Source organism: Borostomias antarcticus, assembly GCF_949987555.1.
Source record: "Borostomias antarcticus genome assembly, chromosome: 16".
Lineage (NCBI taxonomy): Eukaryota > Metazoa > Chordata > Actinopteri > Stomiiformes > Stomiidae > Borostomias > Borostomias antarcticus.
Window position 1 is genome coordinate 8,506,575 of NC_140249.1, and position 17,092 is coordinate 8,523,666.

The following is a 17,092-nucleotide window of genomic DNA, read 5'->3' on the forward strand; positions in this document are numbered from 1 at the left end:
CCAGAACAAATAGACAGTTCTAGTTCAGTAGTATCAGCCTAATCAGGCTCAAACCAGCCTGGCCACCAGGGAGGTGGTGATAGAGATGATAATCTACATTTGGGAATATGATTATGTCCATTTCAGTGATGATGCATTGGGTCATTTGGGAGATATTTTGTATTGGAAGTGGGCACGTAGCAGGACAATAACCCCCCACCCGCACACACAAAATCAAACAAACTGCATTATACAGCTTGAGGATTAAATTGAGCCCTCCCTGCCATGGCATGCAGTGTGAGAGAGTACAAAAGGCCCTTAAAACACATAATTATTTTTCAATCCATGCCCCCCCTCCCCCCCCTGCGCTCTACAGTGGGAGGACGTGTAGCTTGTAGACACAAGTGACCGATGGTCCAGGGCACCAGGTAGTTTCAGTGCCACTGGCACAGATGGAGCCTCCAGCCTGGAAACCCCATCAGGGCAGCTCCTCGGCTGCACCCACACTGCGCTGGGCCTCAGCAGGGGCATGAATAAGGCCATGCGGCTGGTAGAGGGGGAGGAGAAGACAGAGTGGAAGTGCTGAGGGGTTTCATGGTGGATATGGAGGTCGACAGCAGGAAGGCCAGTGTGGTTGGACAAGCACTGGACATGTGCCTCAAAACTGGTGGCTCGTGAAGACTCTCAAACCCTGGAACCGCTACAAGCAATTCCTCCTCTTCCTCAGTGTGCTGTTGGCCTGCAGAGAGTGTAGGTGTGGGTGCCTCTCCAGGGCAGCAGCAGTCCTGCCCATGCACTGTTCCCTCTCCTTCCATCCAAAAAACGTTACCGGAGCATCAAGTCACGTACCACCCGTCTCAGTAACAGTTTTTTTCCACAGGCAGTTAGGCTGATGAATCACTGATGCTCCTACTTTTGCTCTATGCACTTTAATGTCTCTTTGTAAAATCTTAATGTCTTATTGTCGTATTTCGTAGTGTCTATAGTGTCTTAATGTCTCATTTTGTAAACGTCTCCTGTCATATTGTTGTAATGTCTTACTGTCTTATGTCTTAAGTCATGTCTTGATGTCAGAGTGCCGGGCACAGTGCATTTCATTGTATTTTATAAATACACATGACAATAAAAGCCTTGAACTTGGTTGCAACTAGGACCATCTGGTAGAGTTCCCAAGCCAGAATCCTCTCATCAACACCCACCTAGCCTGCACTGATGGAGCTCCTCTACCTCAGTGGTCCTTGTGGTGTTTGCCTGCCTGGGTGTGCACTTGGTGGAGCCCTTCTACGCCAGGACCATAGAGATGCTACCAACACTCGGCTCAGGGAGTTCTGCAAGGGACTGCATACAGGCTTGGGCCAGCCAATCAGTGACGACTTCACAAGGTTCACGAAGCCTGCCACCGAGACTGAATCATAAAAGATTTTTCCAAATGAATTTAAAGTCTTTATACACTAGTATTAGCAGACAACATGACTCGTGTGGGCACACAAATGGCAGAATACTGCTAGCCAGAAAACACCATTTTGGATGTTAGTTAAATTCATTTTCAAGGAGTAGAGGATTATTTTTGAGAGAGTTGGTTTTGGTGTCAAAATTATTTTATTGGTAGTGTTAATTCCCAAATGGACATCTTCAAATTTTGGCCTTGGCCCGATAAATTAAACTAGGCTAGTGGCTTAAATTTCAGATATTTGTCACGTAAAGAGATTTCTGTACATTCAAGTAACTAAAATGTCATGTGACTTTCATATAATGTATTAAACCCCAAGAAATTAGGCTTAGTTCACATTAAAATACCTTAAACATTAAATTAAATCATGATTATAAGCAACATCCAGATCCTTAACAGAGAATGAACGGAATGCTATATAGGGCTTGGAAGATCCTACTCTGCATTTAGGGTGTGGTGATAAAGACTCAAATAGATCGCTTTACTACTGTACTGTTCTGTTCAAATCTTTATGAAACACGTTTTTTTCCACAAGATGTGTACAACAATAGTCTATAGAACAATGCTTAGCTGCACAATACTCTCTGATATTCAGTCTCCCTTGAAATAGTCAATCATCAATAACATGATGCATTAAGAAAAACATTTTCTTCTGGACAGGGTCATCTCTTTGATCTGTAACACTTGAGAAGGCCATGTAGGTTTTTGATAAGGCGAATCAAAACCACTGCATTGGTCATTGTGGATTCGAAGAGCGCAACCCAACAGATTCAGAAAGAGCACTGACTTGATCAATGGTTTTAAAAGTGCCTCACCGCTGTAGCGACAGGTCCAACCCCCATAAGTGCAGGTAGGTTAGGAGGGGCTCCAGCATTCTGCTCTCCGGCCCCAGCGCTCCCGACCACTGGCCCTTTAAACACACACTATCTTGGTTTGCCTCCACACGTTTTCTTTTGGACCGTAAAGCAAATTGAATTCCCCTATAAAACTGAACATGAAAAACGGCTATGTCCAGTACACAGTGTATGTACGTACAGTATTTACATTGTGTCAGATTCTAACTGTGACCATTTCTCTTACATTTTCATTAAAAAAACACAAAACTTTTGGATCATGCCATTTGTAATCACACCCACCATGAGGGCAAACTATGCCATTCACATGTGTGACTCCTTGAGCAGGAGCATTGTTAATGGCAAGAGGAACTGCGCTTTAGACTTTTAAATAGTCTGTTGAAAAGTCACTGCTTGAAGGCGTCCTGCTTTGGGAGCTCCATGTTTTTCCAGCGTCTCAGAGCAATTTTGTACTTGTCTCCATCCTTGGATTCACCGAGAACTTTCTTAATGATGACTCTCATCAGGGTTACGGTGTCTGTCTCTTTATTGTCTGACAGTATGAGGTCCAAAGTATCCCCCACTTTTACCTAATGAAAAACAAAATATAAAAAGTACAGTAGCAACACAGCACATTATATTCAGTGATAGACAAATGTAAAGTTTACGTACCACAACCCTCATGACAGTAGGAGCCCACCCCATCTCCCTTTTTGTGGCAGACCTGCTCAGTATTAAAGTGAATTTTTAATAGCAGCTGAATTTAGGTACTCACCGATTTACTTTTCTTGATGAGTTTCTGTCCATTTAGCCTAAGTGTGTTGCTGTAGAATGCATCCTCCACTTTGCTGAAATTAAAAGAAACTGTTAGCTAGCCCTATAAGTAGAGTACATATAAATAGCACATTTGGTTTTTCCCATAAAATCTACTGTAGGCTGCTAAAAACAACAGCTAATCATCTTGCACTTACTTGCGCGCTATGTCCAGACCAGCTTTCATTATCACATCATAGCGAAAAGACTGCACAAATTTCTCCAAGTCCTTGTAGTCCTTAGGTAGACTAGGGTCATCCTCAAGTTCATCTTCGTAGTCACTGTCTTCTGGGTCCTCCTCCTCCTCCTCCTCCTGCTGCTGTGTAGTCCTCATGCCTCCTTTCTTCTTGCTACTTTTGAACCTTGCATGGTGAACCGACCAGCTTGTTGCTGGATCCACACCACTAAGGAGCTTGTGAGTCCCATGGTGGAGGAAAGCAGTGGAGCCCCACAGCTGACGGCAGTGTATTGTCCTGGGGCACCATTCTGTCCAGAGTGGTCCGTGGCCAGTAGTTAAAAGCTGACGGGGACTTAATGTCAGTCTTCCCAACTGTCGCAGAGTCAGGGCCTGGACTGACAAACTCTGCATATTTGCTAGTGCTCCACCCTGCGATGTGAAAGAAACACTGTCGTCAAAACCTGGAAGGGAATAATAATAATGATAATAATAACAATAATAATAATATGACAAAGTAATTCAGGGATCCCCAAAAAGTTAACGACCAGTAGATTTAGCTAAATTCGCCAGCTAACGTTAGTTATTCTCATTAAACTGCAACATAACGTTAGTTTGCCATTGGGATACCAATGATAATAGCATGAGTACAATGCCAATCTGTTAGCTATGATGAATTTGATCCTGACCATACAAAATAAGCTAACGTTAGCCTAGCTTGACTAGTGCTAGCTTAATTACAAAAGCTAGCTAACGTTATCTCACTTAACTTTAGCTAGCTACGGTGCATGCAGGGCCTTCAGCTTGTTACCCATTGATCTTAACCTAATATGTTAGGAAGACTGGAACTAGCTAAATCTTTGTAGCGTTACCTTAACTCTACTTATTTGTATTCATTCAGCAACTTTGACGTTGTTGTTGTTGAGCAGCATTCTTCAACAGCCGAGCTTTCTACTTCTCTGATCTAATAGCGAAACGCAAACCAACGTGTAAGGTGCTTACCGCCACCTACTGTACGGGAATGTGTAACATCAGCGCTGTACATACTTCAGGCTATACAAGTAAAGAAAATATAACTATATCGTACAATCCAATATTGTATCTGTAAGAAATATAAAGAGAGTCTTGCAGAAGCAGAATTCCCTCGTGTTCTCCATCGCTAAAATCACTGCCAAGTTCTGCAGCTGAAGTTCGTGATCTTCTTCATTTGACTGCGACTGAGACGTCGAGGGAGACCTGTTGCTGCTCTCTGCAGGTGTGTTTGGAAGCGCAGGTGGCAGTAGGCTAGCTGCTACCTATTTAATGCTTTATTAGGAATCATTGAGGAATGTTGATTATCATTATTATTTTTTAGATCACAGACATAATGACCTATACTGAGTAACCATTTATTTTCCTTAGGTTCCTTATTCATGTGTGAATTAGAGGGCTTGAGCCAACCCAACAGCCGAGCTACCAGCCTCCCTGACTCTGGACCCCGTTAAACCCTGTGGGAGTGCGGAGGCTGAGAGCACACGCTCTGTCAGCGGAGAGCCCAGACTGATGGAGGAGAAGCAGCCAAGCGCAGGCAGCAGGACGCCAACAATAGGCTGGATAAGTCAATCAATAAATCAACCAATCAATTAATCAATCAATCAATAAATCAATCAATCAACATTCTCCTGGCAGGTGCAGGTGTCTGACATCTCTGACCAGGAGAGGAACCTGAAGGCCCTACAAGGGACCATCTCTGACCAGGCGAGGAACCTGAAGGCCCTGCATGGGGCCATCTCTGACCAGGAGAGGAACCTGAAGGCCCTACAAGGGACCATCTCTGACCAGGAGAGGAACCTGAAGGCCCTGCATGGGGCCATCTCTGACCAGGAGAGGAACCTGAAGGCCCTGCATGGGGCCATCTCTGACCAGGAGAGGAACCTGAAGGCCCTGCATGGGGCCATCTCTGACCAGGAGAGGAACCTGAAAGCCCTGCATGGGGCCATCTCTGACCAGGAGAGGAACCTGAAGGCCCTGCATGCGGCCTTCTCTGACCAGCAATTCCCCAGGAGAGAGAGATTGTATCCATCAATAAAGAGATATGATAGAACATTATGATGATTTAAGGTGATTGGGGTGCTTATTTTATTCAGCATGGTGTTGTAACAACTTTAATATTATATCTCCTCTCGTTGAAGTGAAGGAGGGTAAACAAAGCTAAAGCTATAAAAGATCCTGCACAGGAAGCCGGTGTGACTGTGTGTGACTGTGTGTTTGTGTGTGTGACTGTGTGTGTGTGTGACTGTGTGTGTGTGTGTGTGACTGTGTGTGAGTGTGCACAGTGTGAGCCTGGGTGTGTATGAGCGCACATGCACATCAGATCTGCTTCCTGCGACTGTTGCACGCAGAACCTCTGTCATGTCCCAGACCAGAGGTCAGAGCATGGGGTAGGAGTAGGCAAAGTAGTTGAGCTCCGAAACGATGAGCTGCCTGTAGCGTGAGTACACTTCCTCCAGCTGATTTTCTTCTTCCTGGGTCTCGTAGCTGCTGGTGTAGATGCGCAACTGGGGGCAGAAACACAGGTACAGTGTGTGTGTTTGTGTGTGGCCATGTGTGTGAAATCTGGGCTACCTGTGTTTACCAATACTGTCAATTCTGTTGAGCTGAAAGAAGACCTCATATCACAGGGAAGGTTCACAGGGAAGGTGGCTCATCGCTTTAGTCGCTGAACTACTGCATCTCAAAACATATCCTCTCAGCCTACAGACATGTCCAGCCTGCACGGCATTCCCGTCACCATGAAGGAACAGCAGAGCAGGCCAGGCTACAGCCCCCTGCTCTCGCTCTGCTGTGATCCATCCAGAATGTAGGCGAGGTGACCTATGACCTCCCTCAGCCCCAGCTGCCCCCAGCTCTGCTCCCCCCTCACCTTGATGGTCCTGAGACAGCACTTCCTGTCCAGGCGCGTCTGCAGCAGGCGGTCCACAAAGCTGATCTGGAGGAAGGCGTGGACCTTGAGGTAGACCATCTGTGGGCAGAGCATCACCAGGTCCAGAAGCTCCTCGCCCACGCTCTCCTGGCTGCTGGGCAGGTCCAGGGTCAGCTTCTGCTCCACACACGGGAGAGGGACCAACAGGAGGAGGATGGTTGATTTGTTTTTATTTTTTACTTGTGGACCTTTATTTGCATTGCACTGTCGATGACTGCTTCAGTGTATTGATGGTACACTCAAAAAAGTGCTATATACAGTAGAACCGTTCAAAGCAGTAGAGGAACCCACCAAAAAAAAGGTTCCTGATAGAACCCTTTTCAGGTCAGAGAGAACAATATACTGTAGGGTTCCGAACAGCAACTCAGAGACCTAAAAAGGGTTTATCTACTACAAATGGTTGTTCTGTGTCTGGTATAAAAGCACATAGATAATCATGTGCAAATGGTAAATGGACTGCACTTATATAGCGCTTTTCCACCTTAGCGGCACTCAAAGCGCTTTACAATGACCTCTCATTCACCCATTCACAGCAGCTGCCATGCAAGGTGCTAACCTGCTCATTGGGAGCAATTTGGGGTTAAGTGTCTTGCTCAAGGACACTTCGACATTTGGAAAGTCGGAGCTGGGATTCGAACCGCTGACCCTTCGATCATTGAACGACCCGCTCTACCAACTGAGCTACAGCCGCCCCATGTGTGACCCTGTCCTCTGACCTGCAGACAGTGGCTGAACCCAGGGAGCAGCGTGGCGATGGCCGGCCTGGCGCCCCCCCTCCGGTCCTGCTCGCTGAGGTGGCCGAGCGTCCTGAGAGCCAGGGCCCTCAGAGGGACCTCCCTCGGGAGGATCCCCCTCAGCCGCTCCACGCTCAGGATCCGCTCCACCGACACGTGGACCTGCAGCTCCGGGCAGCGCCGGGCCAGCCGGGCCCAGGCCTCGCCCCCGACGGCCTGTGCGTGAGGCTCGTGCACGTGGCAGCGCACGGCGAGCTGGCGGAGGGAGCGGCAGGCGGAGCCCAGCGCGGCCAGCAGCTCGTCGGACACGCAGCTGTAGTTGAGGACCAGGCTGGACAGACCCCTGAACCTGGAAGAGCGGAGGACAACAGCAAGAGATAGGGGCAACCTTCCGGGAAAGGGTTTGAGCTGAGTTCCCTCGCACCCTCCATAGTCCCTCTCACTCCCTCTCTCCCTCCCTCTCTCCCTCCCTCCCTCCCTCCCTCCCTCCCTCCCTCCCTCCCTCCCTCCCTCCCTCCCTCCCTCCCTCCCTCCTCCCTCCTTTCCCAAGCTCACCCCAGTACCTGTTGATGACGTGGGGGAAGCCCTGGGAGCTGTAGATGGCAAGAGGCTGGCAGAAGAAGTCCTCCAGGTTGAGGGTGCTGATGCCCAGGTGGACGTGCTGCTGGGCTGAGGCCAGGGCCTCCAGCACCTCCAGGCCGTGTGGCAGGCTGAGCCGGGCTGCCTTCAAGCTCAGGTAGCGCAGGTGTGAGCCCTCTCTCCTCAGGTAGAGGCTCAGGCTGTGGACCATGGCGCTTCTCACGCTCCGGCACCAGGTGGGGCGGCCCATCTCCATGTGGTTGAGGGTCAGCGAGCGCAAGCGGCCTCTGGTCTTGCGCAGCGTGGCCAGAAAGGTCCTCATGGTCTGCTGGACTCGGCGCGACACCAGGGAGTTGAGCGCGAGGGAGAAGCGGACCTCCAGGTCCTCCAGGTGTCTGCCATAGACCTGGACGTAGGACACGGCCGCCTCCTGCTCGGAGCGCCGCGCCCGGCTGATGCGCCCAGAGAAGATGAAGGCGCGGGACCTCCAGAGGGAGGGCGAGTGCATCACGCGGCGCCAGTGGCAGCAGACCAGCGCAGCTCGGACGCGCTCGCGGTCCCCGAGCCACCAGAACACCTGACGCAAACACAAGTCCGGGAGGTGCGTCCAGTCACATGGAGGCTCCTCCTCTATGTCTTCCTCCTCCTCCTCTCCATTTTCCTCACCTGAGAGTTGTTCCTCAGGACGATCCATTCAGTACCAAAGTAGTGCCAAACGGCAAACTAACTAACAAACAATATCAAAATGTTTTCTGTAGTCTGTGAGTTTGCCTGCTTAGCTCTGGCCTGAAGTTTCAAAGAAGGGGACACATGGTGTGGTCTGGATTTCCATCAGTGTGGCTTACTGCTTATCATCACTGGATTATGACCTCACACCACAACCAAGCTTCTAGATCCTTCACACATGTTCTATGGTGTCATTATGTCAAACGGGGAACCCTGTATGACATCATAATAGGGGAGGTCTGTTAAGCACATTATAAGCCTGTTTCAAAGTGCTATACAAATGAAGTTATCATTACTATTATTTTTTTTATTTTTTTAAAAACTAGAAGTGCTCAGAGAGCACAGACCTCTGCCCATGCATTTCGTGGCTCTGGGTGCGCCGAATTGTAATGGATTCTAAATGTCCCATGCTACACCCCTCCACTGAGTTTCATGAAAGCGGTCTAGTAGTTTTTGTGTAATCCTAATCCAAAAACGAATGGTGGTGAATGGCGTGGACCCACCCCGTGATTCGAATCCACTCCAGAATTGTATGGGTTCTAAGTTGGCCCATGCTACACCCCTCCACTGAATTTCATGAAAATTGGTCATGTCGTTTTTGTGTAATCTAACGCACACACGCACGCATGCGACCAAAAACATAAACCTCTGGCAATGATATTGGAAGCACCACTGCCTATTGCTCCCCACAGGGTCCCAGCCTGGGCATGACTACTCTCAGCACGGTCACGTAGGCCTGCTGTATATTACCTAGCAAGACTCCATTTATAATCTATCCAACATGATCGAACTACAGTACCCAAGAGTCATCTGATCTATATTGTGAAATAATAACTAATAATAATTGTACCCATAATGCACCTAACCTTGATACATTACATTAGTCATTTAGCTGACGCCTTTATCCAAAGCCACTTACAATAATTGCATATAACGTAGGAAAAGCCAATACTTGCCAGAACTCACAAGTGTATTTTCTTTCTAAAACAAGTGACTAGCATAATCTAGAGCTGAAGGCAACGTGCAAGAATAGCAATCTAAAAAATACTAACCAATACTAACCTATGAGAATCCAAACATGGAGAACAAGCACCAAAAGAGACACAAAGTATAGTTGATTTTTTGTGGACATGGACAAAGCAAAATTGTACTAGGCAATGGGAAAAAATGAACTGTGGCAAGTACTCCTAGTGGTGGCCTTTGGTACTGTTCATCTCATAGGACAAATGTGGGATAAATATATTGTAGAACAGACAAATGGACAATTCATCAGGTTGGGGATTTCATCATCAGCTGGGGACAAAAAGATGAGACACTGATGCATGCACTCCCCAAATACTCACTTTATTAAGACATACTTTGACCTCAATGATTTTCTCACACTGCATCTAGAATGAAGGAACACTTTTTTCATCACTGTCTAAGAATTAACATAGTTGATTATCTAGAATATCAGCTGTGGCCTGTGCCCGATACTGGCAGAACGACATCTGAGATTGCTACAGACTCGAAGAAGAAGATCTAGAATATTACATATTATACATACACTGAAAAACAAAATGAAGAACATTATATAGTAACATTTACTTGATGTACCTTCTAAAGAAGTGTTACCTTTATGAAAGTATTACATTTTAAACATTCCTAGCACCTGGTAGATGTGATGAGAGAGCATCATGAAGATTTACACTGAAAGGCACAATTAAGACCCTTAATATGTCTGGCTGCCATTTGTAATCAATTTGTATTCACTGATCCCCAAAGAATGTAACTCAGACATGCCTTGTGAGTTATCCACTGCTGCAGTATTATCCATCATGAGATGCAAAGTAATATAACTCCATTATTAAAGGTACTGTAAATGCAGATATGGCATGGTTATCATGGTGAAGAAAAGGTACAAAGTAAGAACTCGCAGAACTGGAGAACATCATGCCTATCTTTTAGTGCTTCACTCTTTTTTCTTTCTGATAAACTTCACTATACTCACAACTACGGTATTTGGCATATTGCTTGAGTTGTAGAATATAATTCTAATTCAATTTCCTCTTCTCTTTGAGAATGTTACCATTCCCCAGTTATGACAAAACAACATGACAAGGCCACATGTTGAGATTCAGGACCGGGCCTTCAAGAAAGTACCCGGAAACTATTATACTGGATATTGCAATTGACTCATCTTTTTAAACTGTCATGCCTTGTAGAATATAAGCAAACTTGTAGTTCTTCGTTAAAGAAGATCTGGGTAGTCTGCCCTTATTTTTTTAAACATTTATACAAAAAAAGAAGAGTTGAATACAAATGTGAGGGGATGACAGCACAGAAAGGATGAAAGGAGACTCCATTCAGAACTAGGTATGTGCACATAACCTGCTGCATCTGAAACCTAGGCCACATGCATACCATGATTCTAAGGCAGTATAACACTTACAGTATAGCAAGATACTGTCAAAGTGTTTCCAAACAAGTCAGCCATATTTGCATACTTGAGGTAATTTACTGGATATGTTGTTGCATCTTTGTCTGTAATTGAGTACTAGCTACTACTTTAAGAAGAAACATCACCATTAAATCACTGTTACAAATTAATAATGTCAATTAATTAATAACATCACAGTTGCAAATTAATAATGTCAAGTGTGACTTGAAATACATAATGATATCACTTGGAAAAAGTATGAGGATTAGAATATATTGTGTCTTTGTGACAAAGCTGGCCAGCACACATCTTCACAGTCTTATACAATCTTTTTTTTTTTATAAGATAGCATAAAAATGTGTTCTCATCAAATCATTGGTTAGAACAAAACACCACCCATCTGAAATGTGTACCAGTAGTTGCATAAGTTGCCAAATGATGCTGCTTGTAAAACAGTCTCTTCAAAAGTTGATGTGAAATGGAATAATACTACATTTCAGTATTTATATTCAAGACAAATATAGGTTGATGAATGATGATGATGAATGATGATGAATGATTTGGTTTATTTCGGACATTCTTAATGGACCATACTCAAGCTGTTTCAAATTGTGTGAAAGTACAGCAAAGAAAACAAATGTTAAGAGGATGAATTGGAGTTAATTTATCCTAATGCCACACTGTTGACAGGGGATGATTCTGCTGTATTTGAAGTGTTTCCCATTAAACAGGCCCCAGATCACTATGAGGTGCCATTTAAAATAAATAATATGATATTAATTTTATAGTATTGGAACCAAATTTACAAATGAAAAGCACAAATAAAAAGCACAATGATGGACATTGTTTTTGCTGCAATCTTACCCACCGTTGCTACCAATGTGTCAAGTATGGGGATGGGGGGGCGCATTGACAATAGCACATCCAAATCCCACAGTTTGTCCCTAAACTCAGATTTATTGGTAGCATACTCCAATTCTCCATTCTTATTCTCTCATAAAGATAGTGATACAGTAGTACATTATGTTATTGCTGTTAGGTTATGGCCATAGTGAACCACGGGAATCTAGTGAAAAAAACACAAATAGAATGGAGCTCTGAGTCTGTAGTTTCCACCACAGGCGGTCAACAGTAACCTGGAGCAGGTTGGTCTGCTGGGGAACAGACATGCACATCCTCCAGTGTTATAATGCTAGTGACATTTTGTGTCATGTACATCCTCCAGTGTTATAATGCTAGTGACAGCTTGTGTCATGTACATCCTCCAGTGTTATAATGCTAGTGGCAGCCTGTATGATGTTGTATTGCCCAAAACCAGTCATATTTAGTGTTATTTAATCAGTCAATGAATTAATCAATCAATAAGTGTATGGTATTAGTAAACATCCTAGACACATTCTATACCTATAACATTGGTCATTTACACAATTAATGCTTTATTTTAAAATCGTACGTTTTCATGCAAGATCCTCAAATTCATCTAATTAAAGGCATGGATTTCTATGCGTGCACAATTTAATTTATACTTGTAAAATAGGCATTTGTATGTGCATATCACTGGTTTCATGGCACACAAAGGATAACTGTTCATAATGTGCTCTATACAATTAATACAATCTGCCTAATAACATCCCTACTGCCTCATCTCAATCTCATGTGAATTGGGAACAGGGGAATATGTGTGTCTCTGTGTTCTATGGTTGTATATTATAAAACAATGTGTGTAAGAGATACATAACTTTATGCCCTGGCAGTTTGCTCTAATAGTAATACTGTACCAGCACATTCATGGTACTGTATCTTATGAGAAACTAAAGGAGAAGGCTCTTGTTCAACCTGGACCTTATTTACAGCATATTATAAGACGTTTGACTCACCGAGATAACTTTGGTGTAATTCGGAGGCCTGTACATTCTCTACGCTACGATCGGCTTGTTGGTGCCTGGAAAATTGTGTGCAATATGGCTGAATATTTATCAGATTTTGAGGATATAGAAGATGACAGAATATGATGGAAACTGATCGTAGCGTAGAGAATGTGAGCCGCGAGTGTAGCCTACAGACGGAGAATAGCTAGTCTGTGCGCTGCTCTGCGCATGCGTGCTGGAGCAAGTGGGGAAGCTTTATTTCATTTCTAAAGACGTTTATGAAGATCATATTACAGAGGCATGTGAAAACCACAACAAGCCCTCGCTCTATGATAGCACAACTAGCGATTCATAAAAATAGATTGATGAAAACAACCGTTTTGCGGCACTAAATTAATTTTTTAGAAGCTGCATTCTCAGTGCCCCGTCCGCCGCCATTACATGGATATACTTGGCTTACGCTGGATTTTAAATTTCTTCTACAGGCCTCCGAATTACACCAAAGTTATCTTGGTGAGTCAAACGTCTTATAATATGTTGTAAGTAAGGCCCATGTTGTCGAAAAAGAGCCTTCTCGTTTAAGACATAAATCTAAACTAATCTAAACTAAAATGCATTTTCAATGGAGAAGATCTTTAGTACAGAGACTTGAATAATACTGTAAATTATATTATGAATATGAATAATAAAGGTAGGAAGTACTTTGGAGTTAAAGGAGTAGTAAAGGGAAAACGCATGTTTAGCCCTGTTTTAAGGTTACTTATGATCATATACAATGGTTCAAAATGTTGACAAAACTAGCACTTTTGAGAAAGTCTGATAATTGCTCTACCACCGTTTTGGTCATACAATGGATGTGGGTGGGCACCTTGAAAAATCATTCAAAAAAAGATTTTTTAACTCTCGATTTCAAAGACAAGAAACTCACTGAGGTGTTAGTTAGTGTTAGTCTGACATATAATTCGCCATAAAGTAAGATTCTAGTTCATCTGGAAAGGCTTTTTAAAATATTTAGCATATAACTATTTAGTCGCAGCACATACGTGTGTAAACTTCCGCAAACTAGGTAGCCTAGCAACATAAACAATAACAATAGCTACCGTAAGTAGTTCCGCTTCCTTAATCCCCTCTGCGGATTGATCTACACATCTACAACGGTCGCTTCAATACAAGTCAATGGATTTCATAAAATAATCAATAAAACCCTAGAGGATTCATACTTTGCGGCGAATTTGATGTCAGAACACCAACGGACACCAATTACCCCCTCTGTGAGCTTCTTGTCTTTGAAATCGAGAGTTTAACATGTTTTTGAAAGATTTTTCACGGTACCCACCCACATCCATTGTATGACCTAAACGGTGGTAGAGCAATTATCAGACTTTCTCAAAAGTGCTAGTTTTGTCAACGTTTTGATCTGAACCATTGTATATGATCATAAGTAACCTTAAAACAGGGCTAAACATGCATTTTCCCTTTACTACTCCTTTAAGTGCTTCTTAACTCGTTTGGGAAACCCGGCCAAAATAATTATGAAATTAACCACAATGAATAAACATAGATATCCATGTATTCATTGAGTTTCTCCTGCAGCTTCCCAAAAAGCATCTCTGTCCACATGGTTATGAGCTTGGCCTGGTCCATTCTCCTGGGTTTAGGCCTGTTCCATTCTCCTGGGTTTAGATGGAGAGAGGACACAAGGCGAACCTACCTCTCAAACATGTGTTGGTCTCAGGGCTGCCAGGTCATAGGGACGTCTCCACACAGGATCCGTTCCGATGGAAGGATCTGTGATTGTGGCAATTCTCACTGCAGTGGACGATGAGCACAGGGAAGCAGAGGGCGTCCTGGTAGTCCGGAGGGTCCTGGTAGTCCGGGGCGTCCTGGTTGTCCGTGTCTTGCCGCTCAGACAGGCAGCGTGTGTTCTCGCTGGGGCTCTCCTGCTCGTCCAGACTGCCGCTGCCGCTCCTCCAGAAGCCGCTGCGGCGCGAGCCGTGCCTCCGCGCCAGGGAGAAGCGGCTGGAGCTGAAGGGCATGCGGGCGCCGGCGCAGATACTGAGCGCGCTCCTGGAGAACAGGGACGAGCAGCTGATAGCGCCATGGCAGCCGTCGCAGTTCTGCCGGAAGCCACCAAAGCCGGCCGAGCACTGTGCGAGGTCCATGAGGCCGGCCTCGGAGTAACTGGGCACCAGCTGCTGATTGGATCGGATATGCCACTCTAGCTCCGTGCTGTCGACGGTGTTGACTCGCGGGATGCGGCGACAATACGGCTGCTCATCGCCAGGCGTTACGGGGATGTAGTCTGCCCCGAAGAGCTTCTCCACGCGGTAATGGACGTACGCAGTGCGGTACTCTGTGAACACCCGCAGAGGCCAGGAGAGGGTGACGAGAGACGCCAGCCAGAACAGGGAGCGGGACAAGTGCCACGGCTGGTGGTCAGGGTCAGATAACACCATCACATACTCCTTCAGGTCCATGTTTTTAAGGTGCATTCCCTCCCGAGCCTCCATGTAATCATCCAGGCCCTCGTTGTCGGTGAAAAACCTCGCCCTTTGGGTGAGGTAGGAGTTTTCTGACTCCATGTTGGCAAAACTGAAGCACTTGGTAAACCTCAGTTTTGTCAGCACAGACTTCTCAAGGCCAAGCAACTGTTTTGATGTGTCCTTCACTCCACAGTGGCCGTACTCAAATTCTGCCTCGGCAACATGGGTGTTGACCCTTTCGTGGTAAACCTGGGTGCTTGTGTAGGCGTCTCCGTTACGGTAGCGCGTGACCTGCCGCGTACGCCGGACGTAGTGGTAGCTGATGGCCTTCCACCAGATGCAGGGTTTGGCTTGCTGCATCCTCTGTACACGCTCGTAAACGCCCTCCACATCCGCTTTGTGCTGCAGTTCATTCTTAGCGTGGCAGTGCCAGCACTCCACCAAGTAGACGACGTAGAGCATGCCTAGTAGAGCCAGCGGGATGTAGATGTATCCGTCGGAGCAGGGGCTGTCGTGGTACATCATGGACATCCCTTTGAAGGCACTGTCGAAGGTGAGGCGAGTTACCTTGGTGACGTGGCACCAGACCATGGCTCCCATGCAGCCGTACATGAGCAGGGAGAGCAGCAGACACTTCCACAGGCTCTCCCGGCACAGCGACTTGCTCAGGGACGGCTTCAGAGGCCTTTGCTGTCAATGCATGCAAAAAAGAGCACAGTGGGAATCAGTATGAGATGTGATTTTATATGTGACACTACTCAGCATGTCAGTGACCTGAGGGATTTTGTATTGTTCTGTAGCCCATGTCATATCCTGTTTGATCTCTTTTGTAAAAAATATAATAAAATAACAGAAAATATATTTTACAGTACAATACAGTAGGATGTGATATTTTACAGTATATCCCATATTGAACAATACATCATTACAGATTTAAATGATCTATTGATTAGTAGGCTCATTGATCTTTGGTACATTTGATTTGCAAAACTTCAGGTCTTCATTTTCATTTTATGCTGGTTGCAAGCTACAGTAAGCAGAACAAGCAGAGGAAAGCCAGTATAAATGGTCCAATGACTGAGGTCTAGATTATATAGTGATTAATTGTTAATTGTTCACTACATTTGTTATTATGGAATTTTAATTATTAACAATTTGGCACATGACAAACGTGTTTAATCGATCAAAAATAGATTTGCAAAACAATCCACTGACCAGCTAACCTACTCAATTCGAATAGCCCATATGAAATGTTAACCACAAAGCTATTATTACAAGACGTGAATACCTCTTCTCTGCTCTCCTCCTCGAAAACGGTGGTTGCACTGCTCTCTGTCGCAGCCGATGCTGACGGGGACATGGTGGTGTGGATAAATATAGGGCGTGAATAGTCCTCAAAGGCTAGACTACCTATATCTTGTTTTGACGGTAGCGCGCAGGTAGGCTATAAGTTACATTTTTCGCATTTCACATTGCGACCTGGATCATCTCGTACACAACGCAAGAAAAAAGAACAGTGCAGCGGTTGTTTTCAAGAACGCTATTCGGGGTAGGAGCTGCAGACATTCAAAAACATATGCACCACACCTAATGAAGCCCATTCAGCCAATGGCAAATTAATCAATTAAAAAGAAACAGAAAGCTCGAACGCGTCGGCTCGCGTGCAGATTTGAGGTAGAAGACAGCTTTAGTCTCGGTACATAATTTGAAAACCGTCGGTAGCCTATTTAATTCTCCTGATATATCCTCCTCGAGACTTGAGAAAAAGGTGACCTTGTCGTTTTACCGGTGTGTCTCACATCCTAGACGTGAAGACCATGCCGTCAACCTGAGCCGTCAAATGTAAAGGACAGACCTATTATTGCTTTTAGGCCTACTGCAAAAATGATGTTATAGGCGTGTCACAAAACCATATTGGAGTAGGCTAGGAGTATAATGCCTTATTGACATATCGTTGCCTTATGTAAAGGTGTTCTGAACATATTGAGTAAACATCACATACATGTTATCACATTGCATACATCACATAGGCCTACATTATTGTCCCCCATGAAATCTAGGGGAGATAACT

The 17,092-nt window shown here is 45.0% G+C and overlaps 3 protein-coding genes across 3 annotated transcripts; all 3 read right to left on the reverse strand.

The window, feature by feature from the left end:
• Nucleotides 1-1,582: 1,582 nt before the first annotated feature.
• mtres1 (mitochondrial transcription rescue factor 1) lies at nucleotides 1,583-4,190 on the reverse strand. The gene is made up of 4 exons (XM_084450882.1): nucleotides 4,123-4,190; nucleotides 3,234-3,682; nucleotides 3,038-3,110; nucleotides 1,583-2,852 (listed from the first exon to the last, which is right to left on the reverse strand). Exons 2-4 carry the CDS (start codon nucleotides 3,662-3,664, stop codon nucleotides 2,670-2,672), a joined length of 687 nt encoding a protein of 228 aa, XP_084307008.1. The 5' UTR covers nucleotides 3,665-3,682; nucleotides 4,123-4,190; the 3' UTR covers nucleotides 1,583-2,669.
• A 1,468-nt stretch (nucleotides 4,191-5,658) lies between these two features.
• Nucleotides 5,659-8,219, reverse strand: LOC311319532 (F-box only protein 39-like; the record flags this gene model as incomplete). Its single annotated transcript, XM_084451090.1, has 4 exons — nucleotides 5,659-5,787; nucleotides 6,153-6,329; nucleotides 6,929-7,295; nucleotides 7,510-8,219. The coding sequence occupies 4 exons, from the start codon at nucleotides 8,217-8,219 to the stop codon at nucleotides 5,659-5,661; spliced, it is 1,383 nt and encodes a 460-aa protein (XP_084307216.1).
• Nucleotides 8,220-14,283: 6,064 nt separating this feature from the next.
• On the reverse strand, nucleotides 14,284-16,381 carry LOC311319410 (transmembrane protein 151B-like; the record flags this gene model as incomplete). The annotated part of the gene is made up of 2 exons (XM_084450968.1): nucleotides 14,284-15,711; nucleotides 16,310-16,381. 2 exons carry the CDS (start codon nucleotides 16,379-16,381, stop codon nucleotides 14,284-14,286), a joined length of 1,500 nt encoding a protein of 499 aa, XP_084307094.1.
• Between the last annotated feature and the right edge of the window lie 711 nt (nucleotides 16,382-17,092).